Source organism: Eumetopias jubatus, unplaced genomic scaffold, assembly GCF_037043125.1.
Source record: "Eumetopias jubatus isolate StellerSeaLion01/CBP00866 unplaced genomic scaffold, mEumJub1_p1.0 scaffold_14, whole genome shotgun sequence".
NCBI classification, from domain to species: domain Eukaryota; kingdom Metazoa; phylum Chordata; class Mammalia; order Carnivora; family Otariidae; genus Eumetopias; species Eumetopias jubatus.
The window spans coordinates 28,010,280-28,035,468 of record NW_028274820.1 but is presented as its reverse complement, the minus strand read 5'-3'; the positions used below and the strand labels follow the sequence as shown (position 1 = coordinate 28,035,468).

At 36.6% G+C, this 25,189-nt stretch overlaps 1 protein-coding gene across 7 annotated transcripts in view; it reads left to right on the top strand.

The window, feature by feature from the left end:
* CACNA2D1 (calcium voltage-gated channel auxiliary subunit alpha2delta 1) overlaps window positions 1–25,189 on the top strand; it is a 474,147-nt gene that overhangs the window by 283,538 nt on the left and 165,420 nt on the right. For all 7 annotated transcript variants that reach the window (XM_028118805.2, XM_028118819.2, XM_028118796.2 and 4 more), the window contains exon 5: window positions 5,685–5,726. In XM_028118805.2, the coding sequence (XP_027974606.2) occupies window positions 5,685–5,726 (42 nt within the window). The remainder of the gene's footprint in view (window positions 1–5,684; window positions 5,727–25,189) is intronic.

Here is a 25,189-nt window from a genome sequence, read left to right as displayed (position 1 = left end):
TCAAGCTCCCTTCTCAGGTGGGAGTGTGCTTCTCCCGCTCCCCATGTCCCCCTCTTCCCCGCTCATGCTCTCTCTCAAATAAATAAGATCTTTAAAAATATATTTTTTTTCAAAAGCCCCTGTCTTTAACCTACTGTGTCAACTACTCTCAGCTATCTTTGGGAAGATTTGCTCACATTCACCGCCCGCCTCCCCCAGAAATGCATGCACACACAATGACACATACACAATAGGCTCCTAAGTTCTTTTATTCACACAGTGCTACAGTGCTATGATTACTGCATCCCATGTACCCTGATTGACTTGAGCAGAGGTCAGTGGCAGTGGTGTGTAGGTTTACCAGGTCAAGTTGTTACAAAGATAATATTAATCAGAATATTTGCATTGTAACTGATTTGGGCTAAACAGTATGGATCTTGGTGGGCAAGAACCATTAACACAACTCATTTATAACAAGAGTATCCTTTTTTTTTACACAAGCGTATTCTTAATATTCATCTGATTGACTTCCATTTTTGAAACTGAAGAGTGATAAACGATTAAGAATGGGATTTTTTAAAAAACAACTTTAGCAGACAATACGGTTGCTCAAATTTGTCAGGCTGTGGATCATGTGCACAGTCAAGTGTACAGCCAAGAAAAGAGAATTAGTAAATTGGACAGGAAGTTAATCTCTATTTGAATTTTGAATGTGTCATATATTTCAGATGTTGGCTATAAAATCCTGATTTTCAGTTCCAATATTTAAATCTTTTCTTTGGCACCATCTTACTTCCATGTGGAAGCTTTGTACTTCTGCTTCCGATTTTTAACATAAATTCATTCTATTCATCAGAGGCCAACTTTTATAGGAGAGTGGCATGCAAGGGACTGTCACTCACAATATACGTTTTTAAGATGGAATGGTCTATTTTGCCCAGATTTAATTTTGACTCCCAGTAGACAATGGGAAACTGAAGTATTTTATCTCTCAACTTGCTAGGGGATGCTTTAAATTTCAGCAAGCAGCGGTATTATATTAGCGAGGAACATTTGGGTAAATTTGTTTCGAGGAGATAATAAATAACTAAACTACTTGGTTAAAAATCAGAAACAAAACAATTTGTTCTTGTCATCTGGTGGTGCTCAAATGATGAAAAATAGCTCTCTAAAGGTTTCACTAATCTTGAATCTAGTTTGAAGCTGTTGCTGGCTTTATCCTATCATACTGCATGTAATACCCTAAAATCCACTAAAAACCTTTTTATTTGAGTGTAAATACCTTCCAAGATGATGCTGTTTAATAATTTGCATGAAGACATCTAGCCAGGGGTGCCTGGGTGGCTCAGTTGTTAAGCGTCTGCCTTGGGATCGGGTCATGATCCCAGGGTCCTGGGATCGAGCCCCACATCGGGCTCCCTGCTCCACGGGAAGCCTGCTTCTTCTCCCTCTCCCACTCCCCCTGCTTGTGTTCCCTCTCTCTCGCTGTGTCTCTCTGTCAAATAAATAAATAAAATCTTTTTTTAAAAAAGAAAACATCTAGCCAAAAGGATAATAGAGAAACAAGATGACTCAATTTTGTATTCTGTGCCTATGGTAATTAGCTTATATGCCATCGTTTTAAAATATTAAAGGATAACTGACATAACTTTATTTTCTGGAAGGAGGGACTGAGGGAAGTTTGAGCGATAGGAAAGGTAAATGAATCAGAAACACACACACATGCATATACACACGGGCTTGAATTGATTGTAAATAGAGGAGGTGTATTTTGGCTCTCTGAAGTTCTTCACTCAGGTATTCTGAAACCTGAGAAAGTTTTGGTTTGTGTGGTCATGTTATCCAAGGATGACACGAGATTTTCTTCAGTGATAGCAGATCAGAGCAACTGACTCTTGATATTCCTGCCCCTTGTGTATCAGGAGGGTGAGAAACTTGCTTCTTATAGTCAGGGCATAGATAGTCTTCATTTTTATTTCTCCCAAACACTCCAAAGGGAGGTTGCCAAAGTTTGTTGAAGGAGTGAGGTGTGGCTCCCTCTGTTGGCTGGGAGACCCAAAATTCTCCTTGTACACAATCTGAGTGGGATGGAGGCAGGGGACCCGGTAAAGGAAGAAAGAATTCAGCTGATACTTCCTCTTTTTAATTCTGCCCCCCTCAAGCCATTTAATTGTTTTTATACAATTTGGTCTCCTAATTTTCTTTTAGCACGGAGTTAATTTTAACTGACAAGTCACTCCTGTAAGACACCAGAACATCAAAATTAGGCTGATTCAGTGTGAATTGTCCTTTATTCCTGAGAATTGTCTTTTATCCTAATCCTGTTGGGATTGGGTTTGGATATATTTTGAGCGATTCGATTTCAGACTGATGTAGTTTAACATAGCTACACAGGTCATATATTTGTATATAGCAGAGGAGATAGCTATAAATGAATGTGATAGGAAAGAGAATTATGACTTCACCAAATTAGACTTATCCTCAAGCTTATATTTAAAATTCTTTCTGAGCCACTCTTCAACCCTAAACAAAAGCCACAGTAAATAATTGTACTTCTCTGCAAGAAAGCATGAGGAACTCTCAGTTATATATAAAAATTATTTATATATGGTTATATAAATTAAATGTTCTATGAATGTTTGCCACTTATTTTACTGTCATACTGCCAGGTAAGTGTGCTGGTTGACAAATTAAATGCAGTGACACTTTCCCCAAATCCTGACGCCCTACATAGATGTCTGCTTACTGAAGTGGATCACTTGAGCTTTTCTGTTAGGTAAAATCAGGGAATAAATGAAATGTGCATGCTCTCACTGCGAAGTTTAGGGTTAGAGAAAGTATTTATAAAAAATTAGGTAAAAAAAAATGCTTCTAAGCCAAAGACAATGTCACATGTATTGGTGAAGAGGAAATTTTGTTGTAAGGCAGTGGATGTAGTAATCAGTTGCAATTCCATTATGGTCTTTGTTCTCTTATTAAATCATGACAAACTGTCTAAGAAGATGTATTTAATTAGCTACTTTATTTTTTTAAAGATTTTTATTTATTTATTTGACAGAGAGAGAGGAAGAGAGAGAGAGAGAGCACAAGCACAGAGGCATCAGACAGAGGGAGAGGGAGAAGCAGGCTCTCCGCGGAGCAGGGAGCCCGATGCGGGGCTCGATCCCAGGACCCTGGGATCATGACCTGAGCCGAAGGCAGACGCTTAACGACTGAGCCACCCAGGCGCCCCTAAAGAAAGCTTTTTAAAAGTAGAAATATAAAATACCCTAGTTTACAATGAGTATGGTTGTTGTATATGCAGTATAATTTTAAGATTAAGGTGTCCCCCCCCCCCAGTTTAGTTACTAGAAAAAAAATCAGTTTTGGGGATCTTATGTCTTCTGGAGTCCAGAAGACCTTGTGCAAATGCATAAAATTTAAATAAACTTTGCAATACACATTTTCAGTAAGTTTTAGAAGCAATATAGAGTTTCTAGAACGAAAGTAATAGGATTTTTACATAAACTATAGTGCAGTAACAAGAGGAAAAACATTTGAAAAATTCTCAAACTTAGTTTTTCTTCATTTTTATTTTTATTTCAGGCACACTTTATTGTAATAGAATCAAAATACTTAGTTTTAGTTAAAACTGGCATTCTTATTGTACTTTATACTGTTTTGACACTGTATGTGATACTCCTAATTTTAGGTTTAATTAAATTCTCTTTTTTATTTGTTATATGTGACCCTGTGTCACATATAAGAAAAAACATTTCAACAATTTAGTCCATTAGCTCTAGTACCATGGGCCAAATGTAAGTCTAAACATTTTCGTTGTTTTATATAATTGACCTGTATCTGTTATTTTATCGAAAGGATAGGGGTAGGTACATTTAACTTACTTTGTGTCTCTCTTGGCACAGCAACGTGTGCATATAGATATTTAATGAATGTTTGTTGAAAATAATAATGTTGAATCACTTAAGATTTCATGCAGTTTCACCTTGTTTTCTACATTTCAGTTCTGTAAATATAAGGAAGAACTTGGCAGAAATAAAGTCTAAAATGAAGATAAACTCATTCAGTATTTTATCTTTTGATGGAATCCACATTCTAAGTGGAAAATTGTCTCCTAAGTATAAATTTCAGAGTTGCAAGAAGGATCAATAAACTAGTAATTAGATTTGGGACTTTGGTGGATTCCAAAGATTCTCTTGCTTTGTGTATGTGATGAATTCTGATTTTGTATTTTAACTTTGTTACAAAATTAATGCTGTAAGAAAGGCTTCAGGAAGTAAGACTTTTATGCATGTCAAAATTCTTTAGCTACTTAATTCTTTTTAAAAGAATTAGTTAAATGGTAATTTTTAGAGCTCTTTATTCTAAATGAAATAAATTCGAAGTCATGGTTTCATTCACTATTATGAATTATGTGTTCCATTATTTATTAATATAGTTTTTAGTTTGGTCTTAGAACAGTCTATCTTTTATAGAACTTCAGGCTCATGATATATTTCTCAAATTAAAAAAGGGAGGCAGATTCGGCAGCAAATAAGTTTGAGAAACACAACAAGATCTGTTTTATTCTTGAAGATATATAATGTACATTCATATGTGACTTAGAAGCCAAAAAGAAATGACTTTAACTTCATTGCTTATTCTAAAGTCAAAGGGCCATAGAATGTCTTGAAGAACTAGTGATTTTTAACTAGTGGAGGTGGTATATCTTTTAAGAAGCGCTAATTTATTGAAATTTTTAGAGTAATTTTCTTTTTAAAAAATGTGTATTGCATTTTCTCTTAATAGAATTTTAGAGTATCCATGTTTTTGATGTTATTTTTGCATAGTGCTCCAGTTACTACTGAAGACGTATGAAAGATGGATTATATTTAGAATCAGTTCAGAAAAAAGGAAAAGGAAATCAGTATAAGTGGATTATTTTAACAATGCATAGAACTAGTCTTGAAGCCTCAAAGAATAAAACTTTTAAATTCCTTGACAATCATTTTGTTCATTATTTCCTTTCCATTTTCATTCTGTAACACAATTCATATCCATAATTTATAGTTATGGCATATTTCAGCAACACTGAGGGCTGGCAGAAGTGTCCGAATACATTTATTCTTGAAGAGCCAATGCTCATTCACCACTTTGATAGAATATGATAATATTAGTGTGTTAGAGCGTCTGATTTTTTTGCCATCTAAATTCAATTATTCTTGATCCCTTTTCTGAATCTCATGAAGAAATTTCTGCCAATACTGTCCAGATACACCTTTCCTTACTAATTTCAACGTGTGATATATATATATTTTAAAAGTCACGTTGTCAGCAAAGTATTAACAAACCACATTCTTACATTTTTCTTGAATTATTCTGTTCATAATTTCCTGATTTAGGGATGTGTGTGTTGTGAGGGTGGATATATATAATTTCTTTGCATCATGCATTCTTTATTTTTTCTTGACAAATGGGTCTCAGATCTATGCTGATATACTTTTTCCTCAATGCAAGATGTACTTTCCAGTATCACTGATACAGTGTTTTAATATGTTTTTAGAAAATATTGGCTAATCTTTATGGATCTTCATGGAGTATTTTATGAGAGGAATATCACGAGGCATTTATTGTTTAAAATATGCATAAAATGTGTTCAGTGCTGCATCCAGTATATTTTTACATTTTTACTCAAATCAATAAAGCACTCTTCTTTTTTTTTATAGAGCAATGAAGTTGTCTACTACAATGCAAAGGATGATCTTGATGTGAGTATTAAAAGTTTTACATTAAATTTCAAGATAAACTGAATTATGCTAGGATGACTGGCTTTACAGAACAAGCTGACCTAGCAGGTTGAATTTTTCAGAAAATGTTCTATAGCATCAGCAGAATTACTGGTTGGATCTAACAAGGTAATGATGAATTTTAGGGCTTATGTGATCTTCAACAAATTATCATTGGCATCTTCCAGGGTAGAAACGCCATATGTTTCTCTGGATCTGAACTCTGTCTGCCTCCTGTCCAGACCTCCATCCACTGCACTGACTCAGATTACCCTGCACTCAGTTAGCCATGTGGCAGACAGAGGTTGGGTCCCATCCATCTCTTTCGCCCGGCGCTTTACGCGGGTTACCAGGCAGGTCTCCTCTGGCCTGAACCGCACACACCAGGGGGGACCACTTATTTCGCCTACAGTGTGAATGACACCCTGGAAATGGTACAACAGCTGGCCTTGCCCAGCCAATCTTTGAAGCATAGTGAGTGGTTCAGTCTGCCTTTTTAAACAGATGACTGTAATGTACATATTCAGGTGATGTTCCAACATGGATTATTTTAGCACAAATAAGTTACTTCTCATGTTGCCACCTTTGGATGGACTGTCGGGAGACATTTTAATTACTTAGCTATGGTGGAAGTATTTACAAAATTATAAAACAAAATTTTACGCTTAAGTTCATTTAAATTATCATATCCGTGACTTTTTTTATCAGGAAAAAATTTGTATATATACTTGTTTATGTATCCAGAAATGTTTGTTGAGGACTTCCTGTGTTTTCGATGTTCTTCCATGAGCCTGGGATGATTTATCAGTGAACAAGTCAAACAAATATAAAAAAATTATTTGTTATTCATACTTTTTTTCTGAATCAAAAAATATTTGTATACTACTTTTTTCCAGCTACTTCATGGGAGTGTGAAAAAAATATATAAATCAAGTAAAGCTGGCCTTTAAAAAAATTAAAAAACAACACAAGATAGTAGGCTTGAAATGCCACATCTTCCCAAATTGCACCACCACTGCTATTGGTGAACATCATAGTTTATTGAGCACTATTTTGCCTGCATGCTGCTAACCACTCTACACAAATTCTTATATTTAATTTCTAAGATGACACTGTGAAGAGAGGAGGTTATGTTTTCTCCATTTAATAAATGAAGAACTAGGATTGTTTTAAAAAGCGTTTTCTTTTTACTAGACATAGGTGTTTTGCTAGTGCTTCTATGATAATTATTATCCTTTTATGATAATGATGTATATCATTTTAATGAGGTAGGATGTTTATTAAGGGCAAACCAACAGCTAACACAAAATGTTTTAATAGTTTATTGATTGGGGGGGCACCTAGGTGGCTCAGTCAGTTAAGTGTCTGACTCTTGATTGAGGCTCAGGTCATGATCTTGATGGCTCAGGTCTTGAGATGATGAAAACCAGCACTGGGCTCTGTGCTTACCGGGGAGTCTACTTGAGATTCTCCTCTCCCTTTCCCTTTGCCCCTCCCTCCCTGCTCACACTGTCTCTCTCTCTCTCTCTCTCTTTCTCTAAATAAATCTTAAACAATAGTTTACTGATTGGTGTTAGAATGAATATTATTTTTGGACAGACATTTCGTTTCACTGTTAAGATTAGTATTTGATATTTAAAAGTTATATAGTCATTTAAAATACAGATGCTAAATCTTTATCAACCTTCCTGGTGGTACACCAGTTACAGCTTTTTAAAAGCAGTTAGTCTGTAAAACTATGACAAAGATTTTCATAATAAATAAAGTGGAGGGATTGACATGCTTGGTCCAATCTGCCAGTTGAGTGTTGCCTAAAGATGATGAACCAGTACTGCAAATACTGTTTTTCTTTCATCTAAACTAATTAAGAAAGTCCTATTTTTCATGTCACATAAAACAGTTTTATTAAGTCAAGTTTGCTTCTTAATTAGAAAGTTCTTTTATTTTGCATAGAAATTGTGAGTTTTCTTTGTCAAGATTTTAATAATCACAGGCATAGATGTAGATGCAACTTTTTAGTGAGTGTCACCCCAATTAGTATTCAGGGGTATAATTGAATAGTGCAATAGTAAAATTAATAGTATTCAACCACTATGCTGCAAAGTTAGCAATATGTCCATTATAAATGGAAAAGTATGCATGGGGCGTGTACTTCTAACACTTGAGCTGTGCTCAGTGCTCAAGTTCATAATTTGCCTGCACAGATGTTTATTCCTATATTCAAATAAAACTCTGTGTAGGGGAGAAAAGGATTAATACAAGTGAACCTAGTGAACTTGACATGGTTTTTTTTTTTTTTTTGCCTTCTCCCATCCCCCAAAAGTCTATAATATTACCATGGGTTATTATAAATACACCTAGGGCACCTGGGTGGCTCAGTTGGTTAAGTGACTGCCTTCGGCTCAGGTCATGATCCTGGGGTCCTGGGATCAAGTCCCGCATTGGGCTCCCCCTGATCTGAGGGGAGTCTGCATTTCCCTCTGCCTCTGCCTGCCACTCCCCCGCTTGTACTCTCTCTCTCTCTCTGTCAAATAGATAAATGAAATCTTTTTCAAAAATAATAAATAAATATACCTATAAAAAAATTCATTCTCTTTGGCCAACTGATGAGCTTTCTGGCAAGTTAAATCAAGACTCTATAAAAAGCAAAATATCAACTTTAGAATTTAAAACTTAAAAATGATGCCCAGAAAAAATAAAATAAAATGACACTCAGGATTTGGAGAAACTATTTTCACTTCTTGACATGTAAATAAGAACAGTGCCAGAGGGCGCTGGGTGGCTCAAGATGGTTAAGCGTCTGCATTCGGCTCAGGTCATGATCCCAGGGTCCTGGGATCGAGTCCCACATCGGGCTCCCTGCTCTGCGGGGAGCCTGCTTCTCCCTCTGCTTCTCTCTCTCTCTGTCTCTCATAAATAAATAAATAAAACATCTTTAAAAAAATAAATAAGAACAGTGCCAGAATAATTTGCAAAGAATACTGTATAGTAGGAAGACGGCTAGGATTGGAATCAGAGACTTTGGTTCACACTCCGTTCCACCCTTAAAATTGTACTCACTCATAGGGCATGAAAGCTTATTAAAATTGGAACTGTTTGCCTCTCACCTAAGACATGCTACAGGTGATGAGATGAGGCACAGATTTCATTGCAGTTGAGAATATTCTTGGAATACTGATTACAGGGTCAAGTTTGCTGGAAAATTTTACTATTTCATGTAAATTTTTTGAGATTACAGTTCTTATTAAGAACTGTAAGTTAATTTATATTTCACTAAAACTTTTTATTGGTGAAGATTAAAGTGCTTTAGATATAATACTGTTGCTCTTGGAAACCCTTAAACATTGAATAAAAATGAACCATGTTTAATGATTGGTGTATGGGTTTGGCTTATAGACCTAAAGTAAAAGTGGCTACAAGAAGTCAAAAGTTTATTCCTCTCTCATGTAAATATTCTGGATATAAGGCCTACTGTGCTGAGTCTCAATCTTCTAGGCCTCAGGGTCCTTCTTTCAAGTTTTCTCCCTTCCTCAGTATAGTTTTTTCATGTTGGGATCCAAGATTGGTGCTCCAACATACACAGTGATTTTTGCTTTCTAGAGAACAGGAAGGAGGTGAGTAGCAGTCAAGGACATGCCCTTTGCCTCTAAGGGTATGTTTGGAAACTGTACACATCACTTTTATCTGCCTCCATTGCCCAGTTTAGTGCCCAGCCTTGCCGATTTGCATCAGGTTGTGGAATATAATCCTCCCCCCAAAACAGGCATGCACCCCAAAAAAATACAGGGTTCTATTACTAAAGAGGGAACAGAGAGAATGCTAATTGTGAAATAATTAGCAGCTTATGAACAGATCCTCCATTTGCTCTTGACATAGTAAAGTTAATTCCAAAATTCTACTCACTATCTGAGTGGCTTCTATCACTTAAATATAGTCAGATCCTTCACCTTGGAACTGAGGAAAAAAATTCTTTTTCACAGTAGAATGTATATGAAATTATATGCTGTATTGAGTATTTTTCGGTTTCCCCTAATGCATGTGTTTTGATCACTACAATCAAATTATTTTCTGCAGTGGAAGTAGTATCTTACAATGAAACAAAGTTAAGAAATGTAAGCAAACGTTGCACTTCGATATTCTACTTTAGGCTTTTCAGTATTTACACATTTTTTTGAAGATTGTTGCTTATCTGATGGATAAAGTTGGACTTTCATGGATGGTGAAATTTACAAACCTTACCAAGAGTTTTGCAATTAGAGGTGGATTTAATTGGCTCCTATACTCACAACCTTATACATGTTGTGCTTGATATTTTATGTATCAAATGTTCACAAATCCTAATGCCATCTCATTGTTTTGGTTCAAATTGGCTTGCTGTCACTGTTCTTTGTCCTGGAATTTTTATATACTTATTTAATTGTGTATAGTATTTTTATCACTCAAACCCATAAAGCCACATCCATTATTAAAAATTGGTGATTGGAAATTATAGAATGGGAGTTTTCTCTTAGACATCAGCAGCTAATATCTAATGAACAGAGGAACTAATTAGAATAGTAAGTATCTAGCCAACATTTTCAATTAATAAATTTGTCCTCATTGTTTGGATGATAATATAAATGTTTGAGAGCTAAATAAAGTTTCTGTTTTAAATGTTATGCCCCCTGAAGGAGACTAAAGGATTGTAAATCCTGAGCCTCTGGCTATGATTTTTAACTTTTTCCCCATTTCTGCATTAGTAGGAGAGGATTCATTTTTCCAACATCATGCCTAGTGGGATGGTGGTCATTTTCTCTATTTTGTACCTCTCTTACATCAGTCATTTCATTTCCATGTCCATGATGATTGTATGATTTTAGACATTATTCTCAAATATTTATTTAAGGGCTGTTGAAATGGTCTCACATTTTATTTTATGCTTCTAAATTATCCATATACCTTTAATAATATACATTATTAATATATAAATATTTCTAAGATATTATATCTCTAATTCTTTTCCCATTGTCAAGGCCTTCATATCAGTTATTATTGCCTTTGTTTGATATTTAAGACACTGATGAAAGTTTACTAGTTCTTTGCTAAGCCATCATGAATTTTGTAAAGAAATGGCAGTTTCTTCTTGGAGGCACAACCAGTCTTTATAAATTATTCCCTTGGGGTCCTTCCCTAGAGTATAACTTCCTGGAGGGCAAGCTCTTGGGTACTCACAGCAGGTGACTTAGTTCTTTTTTTTTTTGCCTACTTATCAGCTTTATTTATTTATTTATTTATTTATTTTTTGTTATGTTAATCACCATACATTACATCATTAGTTTTTGATGTAGTGTTCCATGATTCATTGTTTGTGCATAACACCCAGTGCTTCACGCAGAATGTGCCCTCTTTAATACCCATCACCAGGCTAACCCATCCCCCCGCCCCCCTCCCCTCTAGAACCCTGTTTGTTTTTCAGAGTCCATCATCTCTCATGGTTCATCTCCCCCTCCGATTTACTCCCCTTCATTCTTCCCCTCCTGCTATCTTCTTCTTCTTTTTTTTTTTCTTAACATATATTGCATTATTTGTTTCAGAGGTACAGATCTGTGATTCAACAGTCTTGCACAATTCACAGCGCTCACCATAGCACATACCCTCCCCAAGACTTAGTTCTTATAGTAACCAGCACATTGTACTCACTCAGCGAGGTTTTTTTCTCAATAAGTCAGTGAATCAAAATTCCAACAGCAGCTTCTCTTGACACAAATACGAACTGGCTGAAGAATACGAGAGTCATAATTATCTATCTCCTGTCTCTGTGCTCCGTATATGGTCTTGTTTATAAGGTTGCCTTTTCACCACCCCCCCCCCCCCAATTTCAGCCCAGACCTGTGTGAGTTTCTGTAATCTGAAGGATTGGAATCAAAAGACCCTGAAGAAGACACTTGCCCTTTGCAAATGCCTCCTGTTGACCAGAAACCATACCATACCACATAACATACCATATATCATATCACATATCATTCTTTGCCTTCAAATTACAAATATGACAGAAGCAAGAACAAATGCTTGAAAAGAAATCTGTACCATTTTACTGTTTCCTAATCCTGAGACAAGAAAGGTCTTTCTCCATTTACTACTAATGAAATAGAAACCAGTCAGTGGAAGAATACATGAAAAGATCATTAACAGTACAGTAGAAAAACTGAAGTATTAAAGACCCAGATTAAAGACATTTTTCCTTTGAGGGATTATTTCAGGTACTTCACAGAAAACAACATTAAATGTATGCTTAGTATCTCCAAAGAAAGAACCAGTGATCTGTGTGACAAATAGACTAAAATCAAATCATCAAGATCAATACTGCTAAAATAACAATTCCTTTGGAAGAACAAATTTGACAGTGCAAATTATCCATCAGTGATGCACAGAAGAGACAGGAAATATTCCCAGAATGTTAAAAAGGCTAAAAATATTATGGGAGAAAAGATAACATTCTTTTGGGGGTGGACAATATGCAATGAGGTAAACCATAAATCATGTGTTCTCAAAGAACAAGTCAAAGCGTATGGATTAGAGATAATAAACAATGGTTTAATGGAAGAAAGCATTCAGGCATGCACAGAAATCTGTATGTAATTGTAGATTTGAAAGGCTACTGTGTCTCTTTCATTAGAGGAGAGAATACGTTAACATTAGCTAGGACACTGGACATAGGAATATGTTTTAGCAAAGATTTTTAAAGGATTTAGCCAAGATTCTCAAAAGAGAAGAACATTTATACCAAAAACTTGCTCAAGGATATCCAAGAGGAGATTTCTAGTAGGCAGCTAAAAATTGAATTTGGCCTAGAATATTTTTATGCTTAGCTTATGAGTGGACTTCGAAAACAGGTGGCTGAAATTTCCCCAGCAAGTGTGAAGTTCCAGGTATAGCAAAGCCAGATTCAATTACAGATACATTTTGGTGTGCTGGCACAGTGTTAAAATCAAAAGGAGCCTGAGTGATTTGGGATGTGGTACATTGTCCAGTTTGCCACAATCCCATTACTCTCTATTGTTTCACTCTCAGCCTGTTGCACTTATCTACACAACATAAAAAATAAAATAAAAATGTACAAGATAGAATCCCTAGCATATTTAAGGGAAAGTGTGGGCAGGGGTAGGGAGGGTACAATATGAGTAGCTGGAAATGAAGAAGGAGTAGCTTTCATAATAGAAATAAATCTTACAAAGAAGTCCATAAATTTTGTATACATTGGATTCCAGATTAAATTTGGAATCTTCGGTTTCCTATTATTCTTCCATGTTTATTATGCTGGTCTATCGCCACTTAAGATTTGAATTTACAGGATGATATATTCAAGTGTAGTCTTTTGATTTTATAAATTACAATGATGATACATGGTCTCACTTAAAGGTAAAACAGGCATTCAGATCAATTATTCCTTTGGAATATAACCTTTCAGTTGGCTGCCTCTGAACTAGTCAGTTTGCAGGGAGCTGTTGGGTTATAAGCTGTGATACAAGACAATGCATAAGTGGTATTTATATTCACCTTATGGGTATAAAAATAAATACTCAGTGACAGCCAGATTTAGCTGAAGCAGTTGCTGAAATAAAGGGTAAAATTAATGTCCCTTTGGATTGCATAGTATGATAAAAAGTTACGACTATAGTTACTTAAATTTTCCAATTGAAACCTAAAGGTGCAGGTGTAACTGGGCTAAATTATTTGGTGAGCCACAGTTCCAGGAAGAATGTAAGGCACATAGCCTTACTGGAAACTTAAGACAATCATTCCTGTGTCCAGTGTGCTGACCAATGTTAACATATTCTCTCCTCTAATTATGTGATCATGACGTCCTACAATTTTTCTAATCAGATACTAAGTATTCTTTAAAAACCAATTCAAGTACTGCTTTCTCTGAAGCCTTCCTTGGTTTTTCTAGGTAGCAAGCAAATGGTATTTCCTTCCTCTGGGTGTTCTAAACAAGCAGTTACACCTATCTGGTTTTATGGTATGATATTTTACACTGTAGTATTTGTATACCAAGATAATCTATTAAATTTTTAGCAACTTGAGATAAGGATCTTACTCAGTTTCTGTCTAGTATTAGCAATAGTTTGGAGTAATGGTTGAGATAATGCCTGTTAAATTGGGTAGGTGTTCATATGTTTCAATCCCCGTATTACTTACATAGCATTTGTAAGGACATGTTTACTTTTTATTATTTTTTAAAGATTTATTTATTTATTTATCTGAGACAGAGTGAGAGAGAGGGCTCAAGCAGGGCAGAGAGGCAGAGGGAGAGGGAGAAGCAAGCTCCCCGGTCAGCCAATGCGGGGCTCCATCCCAGAACCCTGGGATCATGACCTGAGCCAAAGCCAAGACGCTTAACTGACTGAGCCCTGCAGGGGTCCCAGGACATGTTTACTTTTTAAAGTGGTGCTCTATTTGCAGAGTAACTAGGAAATCTCTGGCAAGCATGGTGGAAGTGAAAATGTTTTGTTTCGAGGTTGGGTGGAAACAAGTTAAGGGGAAATAGCAAAGCTGGACTTGACTATGGACGCTGTTTTCTCATATTTTCTCATCTGCCCCTCCCTCTCTTGGCCCCTCAAACAGTCATGAGGACTAAGAGTAACGTCAAAAGAGACAATCCAAAACTGATTCAAGTTGGGGATTAGCAGAGTTAGAATATTTGTTTTCAGTTAACTACAAGTGCCATACGAATCAGGATTTTGGGTTCCAAGTCTGGGCAGATCTGCTAAGCTAAGTTATTATGAATCTCTGTGATGACACATGGTATCAGGCTTATTGTATTTACTCCATCAAACTAAAGTTCTGTCTGATTATGCACATAAGTAGAATAAGTAATAGTTGTTGAATTTCATTTCCAAAGAGGTGATAGCATTAAAATGGGTACCTTTCAATGTAAGATTTTTTTTTAACTTTTTACCAGGAAAAAATGTCTTAAATATATAGGAGACAGAATAGTATAATATCTCCATAATTGCTTCATCTATTGTTTAAATATTTTAAGATAAATTAGAGATATGGCATTTCATTCCTATATGCTTCTGTACGCAACTTGTTTTTCCCCCTTAACGACAAGGCATACACGTATGATCACTATACACATTGCTGTATGAGGAGGTAGTAGAGTGTGATGGTTAAGAGATTGCATTCTGGAGTGCCACTGCCTGGATTTGAATCCCAGCTCTGCCATTTTCTAGCTGGGTGATACTGGCAGTCATATAATCTCTCTGTGGTTTACTCTCTTGATCTGTAAAATAAAGGTAATAGTAATACCTACCTCACCCGGTTACTGTGAAAATTAGTTAACACATATAAAGTTTGTAGAACTTTCCCATCTTATAGTAGGCTATCCAGGAATGTTAATGAGTGTAATTTTAAAAAATAGTAATTATTAATATGATTGTAATAAATTTAAGATTTGACATGATTTTAGCTCCAAGTGGAGCCTGTTTGTATGTGTGTATTTGTTAAAATCATGAACAGGTATTAGATTGAGCTATTTTCCATTTTATTATTATGAATATAATCTTTCATTTGTGTAAAAAACTTAAGATAGTGCATAACAAAATAAAAATCTGAGTAGAATCCTCAAGAAACACTCTAAAAATATGAACACAGTGCAGCAATTTGTCTTCATATCATTGTAGATTTTGTATAACCAGATTTGAAAGGAGAATTAAATGTCAAAAAAATTTTAAAAAATGCTACCAATGCAACATTTTTTAATGAAATTTCACATTCAAGTTCTTCTTAAATTTGAAATTGACTGAGGTTCTTAGTTTAGGTTTTAGAGACATCTGTCCCAACAGATCCTTAAATTCCCTGGAGGTTAGTGAAGCAGATTCCCCAGAAGGCTTGAATTGTGCCAGCAAGCTGCACTATTTTCTTAATTCCCAGAGCAAGCAAAAAGAAAGCAGATATTTACAAACCGTTATTAACCTAGTTCCAAGATCTGTGTTTCTGACTAAAATCCAAATGAAATGAGTTCAACCCAGAATTCCCATGTTGATAAATTGAGTTGATTTATTTGTTACATTTTACTGTATTGATCATGTTAAAAATTTGACCTGTCTGCAACATTTGGCTAGTCTTCCGAATTCCCTTGCATGTTTATGTTGCTGTTTATTTTCTTAGCAGAATCTTGTTCACATTAAAATTAATTCCAACATAATGCCCTATCTAAATGTTTTTTTAAAAGCGCAATCTTTCATGATTTTATTTTATTTTAGAGAACTAAATGTGATTCAAGAATGAGCTAGTAGAGGTATGCATCAAACAGCAAGGCAATCCATTCTAATTATTAAAGAAACAATCGAAGTCTAGGTTTCTTTTCTAACTTTTTTTTTAACGCTATCTTATAATATGCAACCTTTATTTTCAGGCTCTGTTAATGAGTGGCATTGATTCCTCAGTTCGGTGATGGCATAGAAATAGAATATTAAGATAGCAGCAACTCTCTGAACAGAAAAGTGACCACTTTCTGGAAGGCAGGACATGCGGAGAAGTCAATCCGAGGCGATATTCGGGAGGATAGGTAGCGGGGAGGGGGCCTCCGTCCACCGCTTCTGGCAAGTGATAGAACTGCGGAGCACAAAATTGGAACTTTTAGAAGTCGGCTCCGCTGAGGGACGTCGCTCCAGTGGCTAAGCTGGGGGTGGAACCCTCGCGGGACAGTGTGGTCTCAGGACCCTCGGGGTCACAGAAAGACCAGGGGTGCCTGAGTGCGGCAGAGCCAAGGAGAGGAGCCGAGCCGCAGGCTCTCAGCTCAGGGTTGCCATAAACTGTGATCCGCGGCCCAGTCGGGCCACTGCTCCTCCAGCAGGGACCCAACAAGCGGCAGATCCGGGGAGACTCCCCTTCCTCCCCCAGGAGGAGCGGCGCGGGAGCGCACCGCAGGGATCTGCTGAATTTGGAGACTCCACACGGGGTCGGGTGCCAGACATAGAAACGCTCAGTCACAGGCCGGGTGAGCACGGAGTGCGGCCCGAGACGGGGGAGACGGGAGTGACTGCTTTTCTCTGGGGGCGCACTGAGGAGCGGGCCCCAAGTTCTCAGCTCCTCCGGGAAGGAGATTGGGAGGCCGCCATTTTCACTCTCTTCCTCCAAAGCTGTACCGAGAGCTTGCAGGGAGCAAAAGCTCCCAAGAGCAAACCCCAGCAGATTCCTTAGCCTGGCTCTGTCAAGGGCGGGGCAGTTCCTCCTCCGGCAAAGACATTTGGGAACCACGGCAACAGGCCCCTCCCCCAGAAGATCCGCAAGAACAGCCAGGAAGCTAAGACCAAGTTTACCGATCAATGAGAACGGCAGAACTCCAGTGCTAGGGGGATACTGTACATAGAATTCATGGCTTTTTTCCCATGAATCTTTAGTCTTTCAAAATTAATTTTTTGAATTTTCTTTTATTTCTTTTTCTTTTTTTGAATTTTTCATTTTCTCTTTTTCAACCAACATCTTATCAATCCCTTTTTTAAGAAAATCTTTTTTATTTTTCATTTTTAGAGTCATATTCTATCCCTTCATAGTAGTTACCCTTATTTTTGGTATATATATATATATAAAGTTCTCTCTTTAAAATTTTGGGATACAGTTTCTTCTAACAGATCAAAATATACCCTAAATCTCTAGTGTATGGCTTGGTTCTAGTCTCCTGCCTGATCACATTCTCTCCCTTTTTTTCTTTTTAAATCCTCTTCTTTCTTTTTTCAACCAACTTCTTATCTTATCAATTCCTTTTATAAAATATTTTATAATTCTCATCTTTACAGTCATATTCCATCCCTTCATTGTATTTACCCTTATTTTTGTACATATATCAGCTTTTCTTTCTTTAAAATTTTGGGAGACACTTTCTTCTAACAGACCAAAATACGCCCAAAATCTAGTGTGTGGCACTGATCTATGCACCAGCCTGATCATATTTGAGCATATTCTGGGGGTTTTGTTTGTTTGTTTGTTTGTTTATCTTTTTCTTTTTCTTTTTTTCTTTCTTTCCCTTTCTTTTCCCCCTGTTTCAGGTCTCTTCTGATTTGTTTAGTGTATATTTTTCTGGGGTCATTGGTACCCTGTTAGCATTTTGTTCTCTCATCATCGATTCTCCGGACAAAATGACAAGACAGAAAAAATCACCTCAAAAAAAAAGAACAAGAGGCAGTACCGACTGCCAGGGACCTAATCAATACGGACATCAGTAAGATGTCGAAACTAGAGTTCAGAGTAACGATTTTAAACATACTAGCTGGGCTTGAAAAAAGCATGGAAGATATTACAGAAACCCTTTCTGGAGAAATAAAAGAACTAAAATCTAACCAAGTCAAAATCAAAAAGGCTATTCAAGAGGTTCAATAAAAAATGGAGGCTCTAACTGCTAGGATAAATGAGGCAGAAGAGAGAATTAGTGATATAGAAGACCAAATGATGGAACATAAAGAAGCTGAGAAAAAGAGAGATAAACAACTACTGGATCACGAGGGCAGAATTCGAGAGATAAGTGATACCGTAAGACAAAACAATATCAGAATAATTGGGATCCCAGAATGAGAAGAAAGAGAGAGAGGGGCAGAAGGGATATTGGAGCAAATTATAGCAGAGAACTTACCTAATTTGGGGAAGGAAACAGGCATCAAAATCCAGGAGGCACAGAGAACCCCCCTCAAAATCAATAAAAATAGGTCCACACCCCGACATCTAATAGTAAAACTTACGAGTCTCAGAGACAAAGAAAATCCTGAAACCAGCTCGGGACAAGAGATCTGTAACCTACAATGGTAGAAACATTAGATTGGCAACAGACCTATCCACACAGACCTGGCAGGCCAGAAAGGATTGGCATGATATATTCAGAGCACTAAACGAGAAAAATATGCAGCCAAGAATACTCTATCCAGCTAGGCTGTCATTGAAAATAGAAAGAGGGATCAAAAGCTTCCAGGACAAACAAAAACTAAAGGAATTTGCAAACATGAAACCAGCCCTACAAGAAATATTGAAAGGGGTCCTCTAAGCAAAGAGAGAGTCTAAAAGTAATATAGCCCAGAAAGGAACAGAGACAATATACAGTAACAGTCACCTTACAGGCAATACAAGGGCACTAAATTCATATCTTTCAGTTGTTACCCTGAATGTAAATGGGCTAAATGCCCCAATCAAAAGATAAAGGCTATCAGTTGGATAAAAAAAACAAGACCTGTCGATATGCTGTCTGTAAGAGACTCACTTTAGACCCAAAGACACCCCCAGATTGAAAGTGAGGGGGTGGAAAACCATTTACCATGCTAATGGACACCAAAAGAAAGCTGGGGTGGCACTCCTTATATCAGACAAATTAGATTTTAAACCAAAGACTGTAAAATAGAGATGAGGAAGGACACTATATCCTACTTAAGGGTCTATCCAACAAGAAGATCTAACAATTGTAAATATCTATGCCCCTAATATGGGAGCAGCCAAGTATATAAGCCAATTAATAAGAAAAGCAAAGAAACACATCAACAACAATACAATAATAGTGGGGGATTTTAACACCCCTCTGGCTGAAATGGCCAGATCTTCTAAGCAGAAGATCAACAAGGAAATAAAGACTTTAAATGACACACTGGACCAAATGGACTTCACAGATGTATTCAGAACATTTCATCCCAAAGCAACAAAATACACATTCTTCTCTAGTGCCCATGGAACATTCTCCAGAATAGATCACATCCTAGGTCACAAATGAGGTCTCAACTGGTACCAAAAGATTGGGATTATTCCCTGCATATTTTCAGACTACATGCTTTGAAACTAGAACTCAATCACAAGAGGAAAGTCGGAAAGAACTCAAATACATGGAGGCTAAAGAGCATCCTACTAAAGAATGAATGGGTCAACCAGGAAATTGAAGAATTAAAAAAATTCATGGAAACAAATGAGAAGTAGAGAGAGCCAGCAGGTGGAGGGGCAGAGAGAGAGGGAGAGAGAGAATCGTAATCAGGCTCCATGCCCAGCACAGAGCCCAACGTGGGGCTTGATCCCACGACCCTGAGATCATGACCTGAGCTGAAATCAAGAGTCAGATGCTTAACCGACTGTGCCATCCCCGTGCCCCCAGTTCTTTCTTTTTAGAAGTAGTGTATGGTACATCTATGTAGAATTTTGTGAACATTCATTAAGTTTGGAAAAATCACTGGCATTATGTGGGCATTTTATACTTACCCTGTGTAAAAATTTGTAGGGTGAACAAAGATGGGGACTGGATTGTTTTGAATGGTATCTTCAACCTTTTTTTGGTTTTCACATGCATTATTATTAAAAACTAAATGCACCTCCTGATATAAGAATATATACTTACAAATTCTACATAAGTACTTCTGAACTAATATGTTGACACGTCTCAAAAGAGGCTTTAAGTTTAGTGAGACTTTAGAAAGTATTGGTTTAAGTGATATATGGCATTAAAAATCATAAGTAAAAGCATAACGATGCTTAATAATAGTGATGAATTCATATTACCATTGGAAGTATCTCAACAAGCCACATGAACACGGGGCATTATTATCAGTAGTAAATTTAATACATGGCCATACTGTCCTTAGAGAAACGTATGAGTTTAGCTAATCATAATATGTTTCACGAAGAAACAAGAGGTTTTTGAAATGAATTCAGAGGATTTCCCCAGTTCTTCAGGTAATTAAAAAGTTATAATTCCTTAGCTTTACCCTGCAGAAAAACTATGGCCATGCATTAAATTTATAATTTTAAAATTTTTCTTATTGTTATGATTCAGTAAAACAAAATTCAGATGTTATATTGAGGTCTTTACTGTGTAATTTAGACTGTGTCCTTCAACTCATGTTTCCTTTCTAATACTAGTCATTCAGTGGATACTTGCCTGAGTCATAGCATCCTCAAGGTGAAAATAGCATCGCAAACCAGTTAACTCGGGGGACACAGCAATGTTCTTACTGCCATTTTAACTGGATTCATTATTTAATATTCAGCCTGGCTTTACAACCTGACCAGAATGATTAAGGCTGGATGACGCTCAGCACCTTTTTCTCTCTATTCATTATTCATTAATTGGGCATGGTCAGCTGGCAGCTACTTGATGAAGCTGCATTTCTAATTGATGCAAATTATTTACTAAAAAGGAAGCTTTTGGAGCACCTGGGTGGCTAAATCAGTTAAACATCTGACTCTTGGTTTCGGCTCAGGTCTTGATCCCAGGGTTGAGGGGATCAAGCCCCAGGTCGGGCTCTGCACTCAGTAGGGAGTCTGCTTGAGATTCTGTCTCTCCCTGTCCTTCTGCCCATCCCTCCCTCTCTCTCTCAAATAAATAAATAAATCTTAAAAAAAAAAAAAAAAAAGGTTTTCCTCTGTAGGGGCAGAACAGGTGCCCAGCCTTAACTAATGGAGCATCAGAATGCTTAGATAACAAGGGTGAACTAGTGGTTACACAGGCAACCTTGCTTTTTAATCCATGGAGTTGATACCAACAGGCCGGTATACCAGACTTTTCCGATTTAGTGACCAAGAAAGTCTATTTTAATAGACTTTAATATATGCATGGTAATTATTTATATTGGAGGAGAATGCCATGCCCAAAGGCATATTATATATCCAAGATTTTATTTGATACTGGGAATACCACTAAAACTAAAAAACTAAAAATAAAAAATAAAATCTAAGATCAGTTATGGCTACATTGTCAAATTTGCATATCTCTGTTGTAAACAATATCTATAAAATAGTTGTGAAAAAGAAAAAGATGTGTTTAGAGGCAGAAATTTTTTTAAAGTACATATAGAGAATTATGCACCAGGCTATAGTCTCTAGTTATGAAAGAATTTGGGTCATAACACAAGAACTCCTTTATTTAACTCTTTGTTTTCACTAGGGAGATAGAAATACCCATTGTGATACTTTTATAGAGAGTCTCAGTGAACCATTCTTCCTCTTTCCTCCACTGTTATGGAACACAAAAAATAACAGAGAGTAGGGGAGTTAAACTTAGCCATTGTGTGATTGTGAACAGAGTTTCTAGGTGAGCATGTGCAGTCTGAATTGTGACAAAGTGATTAAGATACGTTCTATTGCAATTTAGGTAAAATATGTAAACTTTTAACTTCTGAACATTTTGTTTTAAGTTAACATGACAAATGTACCAAAACATTAAGAACAAATAATTTAGTATAAATACCAATTCTAAGAATGTTTCATTTGAGGTAAATATATTAAATATGCAAGAGCCTTTTGTGTCTGTCATAGACATATCATTTTGACTTTCCAAATTAAATTTGCTAATATGTACTACTTGTAAAATTGAATGACCTACCCATCCAACACTGGCCTGTACTTGGGTCTCTGCATGATCTAATCTATTATTTAATAACTGAAATTATATTGAGATGAATAGTATGAGAAACATACTTGTCATGTTTCACTTATGTGTTCTAATAAATGCATTGGAATAGCTTTTAGAATAGATCTGCTCAGTTTCTATGTATACTTTAATATAGGGTTGTCTGGAGAATTCAGAAGAGATATTTTTGGGGGAAAATGTTGGCAAGAGATATGCTTATTTTTTCTCTTGTGTATTCTGGTAAATATGAAATTTTATTCCAGGAGGAGTATTTATTTGAAATTTTTAGTTAACATATTAAACGATATATGTTAAGAAGTTTTTATCCTAATTCCTTTCTCACTTTTTTTTGGTATCTAATATTTGCTGTATTTTCATTATTCTGTATAATGCCATAATATATCAAGATGGGCAAAGACATGACTTATGAGGGTATCATTTTAAGTTAGGATAATTTCATATGTTTAAGGAAATAAATGAGTTACATTTAGAAAGTCTAATATTTTCATGGAATTATTTAAGTTTATGGAGACTATAATGGGGAGAACGATGGAGACCAGCCATATTATTTTTTTCTTTATATACTTACCAAGTGTGTATTAATACTTGTCCTGATATATGATTATACAAGTTGAGAAGTACACTAATTTTTTTTTGAAAACTACATTATTGTTTTAAAGTTATTCCTAAAAGCTCTTTACATGGTGATTTAAAAGTGCAAGAATCTCCATAAAATGTATTTAAACTTATTATTTTTAAGTATGAGAGGATTCAGAGGAAACATAAGCAACGTTTACCTTAGTAGGATAATCATACAATACTTAATAGCACTTTACAAAGGGCTTAAAACAAAAATTAATGCATTTTTCTTCCAAATACTTCATTGTATTATGGAAAAAAACAAGAAAACCCAAACCTGAAACATCTAGTTATATCTCATAACTACAAAACCAACTATAGTGTTTATACCATTTGCTCTATACTCATCCATTCATCTTTCCCTCTACCTCTCTTTCTCTCAGAATAGTAGGCCTTGGGGCACCTGGGTGGCTCAATGGGTTAAGCGGCTGTCTCCAGTTCAGGTCATGACCCCAGGATCTTGGGATTGAGCCCCTCTTGTCAGGCTCCCTGCTCAGGGAAGAGCCTGTTTCTCCCTTTCCCTCTGCCCCTCCCCCTGCTCATGCTCTCTCTCTCTCTCTCTCTCTCTCTCTCTCTCTCTCTCAAATAAAAATAATAGGCCTTTTTTTCCTTCTTTTTGCTTAACATTTCCTTTTTATGCTTAAAGTCATTTTTAAACAAACACAGTTTATATATACACTCCCAATGTAATTACTCTTTTATATTACTTAACACACAATTGTGTCTGTGATAATTGTGACATTTTGCTATTGTTGAACATTTAACTTGTTTCCAGATTTAGACATTAAATGGCATTTCTATAAACATAATATCAATAAATCCTTCTCTCCTCTAGTCTGCCAACAAATATGTCTCAAGTGACTGAATGAGTGAAATACTTGCACATATCCATAGTCCTACCCTAATACACACATGTACTTCATTATCTGTTATCTATCATATGATCCTTCTACTCTTCAAATATGTCTAGTAAAATTGGCTAGAAATAGATGTAAGTGGAATTTCTGGGAAAGATAGGCTTATGAAAAGTAATGTGTTATTTTCTAAAATTATAGAAACGGGAACATAATTTTTTTTCGGAACTGAAAATGACTGTGGGTTCTTTAGCTTGAGGGTTTTTAATTTAAGATAGGAGAGAATATTAGAATCAACTGAGAGATTCTTTCAAAGGACCGCCTCCTCATTGGGATCATGTCTACATTGATGGGGCCCGAGGTTCCCCAGGTGATTCTGATTAGGCCCATGGGCTAAAGACACCACCTGTAGCCTTACATCATTGATTTACAAGTCAGAAAACTGAAGGCCAAGGAATGGTGAGTGGCTCAAGTTTGGGAGGTTATTAATGCAGCAGAATAGAACCAAATTTTTCGACCACCATGCTTTTCACTTGGCTTTTCCACGGTAATTTGTAAGTATGTTCTTTGTAAGATGTATTGAATGGAAAAAAATCCCAGGGTCACGTAAGTTTGAGAATGCTGGGTCAAACTCTTGAGTGAGTCCTGTCTCAGCGTTTGATGTGCCAGTGTGGTTTGTTACTCCCTTAACGGAAAAGCATTTCCCCAACTTAAGTCAGTGTGGCACTAACCCCTGGAGTATCTTGAGGGATTGTTGTCTTTTGAAACAACTTTTTTTTTTTTAAGATTTATTTTATTTTAGAGAGCACATGCGAGGGAAAGCGGGCTAGGGCATGAGCAGGGGGAAGGGCAGAGAAGAGGGAGATTGAGAATCTCAAGTAGACAGGATTGGGGTGGGGGCGCCTTGATCTAAGATCATGACCAGAACTGAAACCAAGAGTTGGACGCTCAACTGACTGAGCCACTCAGGCGCCTCTCTCTTTTGAAAACATCTTTAGATAAATACTCCTCACCATATTACCATTTGTGTGCTTCTATTCACATATCGTAGAACTGAGGGTAAAAAAGTAGGTGTTCATTAATATGCTAAATAGTGATCAACCCAGATTTTCTCATGAGTTGGTCCAAATAAAAACATGTGACTGATTTCAACTGTTGATATTTTTAAAGCAGTGGACCCCCAGTTTTAGCGAGTACCAGATCACCTGGAAGGCTTGTTACCCTGCAGACCAGTCAGCCCTTCCCGGGGTGTTTCTGAGTCTCTCTGGGGTTGGAGACTGAGAGCCCACATTTAAAAAATTTCAGTGCTGCTGCTTCTCCAAGGTCCATACTTCGAGAAACCATTTTTTTAAAATAAATGTTGACGGGTGCCTGGGTGGCTCAGTTGTTAAGCATCTGCCTTCGGCTCAGATCATGGTCCCCGGGTCCTGGGATCGAGCCCCACATCAGGCTCCGTGGGGAGCCTGCTTCTCCCTCTCCCACTCCCCCTGCTTGTGTTCCCCCCCACTGCTGTCTCTCTCTCTCTCTGTCAAATAAATAAAATCTTTAAAAAAAAGTTGAGATTTTCAGAATATTTTCAGCTGAGAAAAATAGGGGCA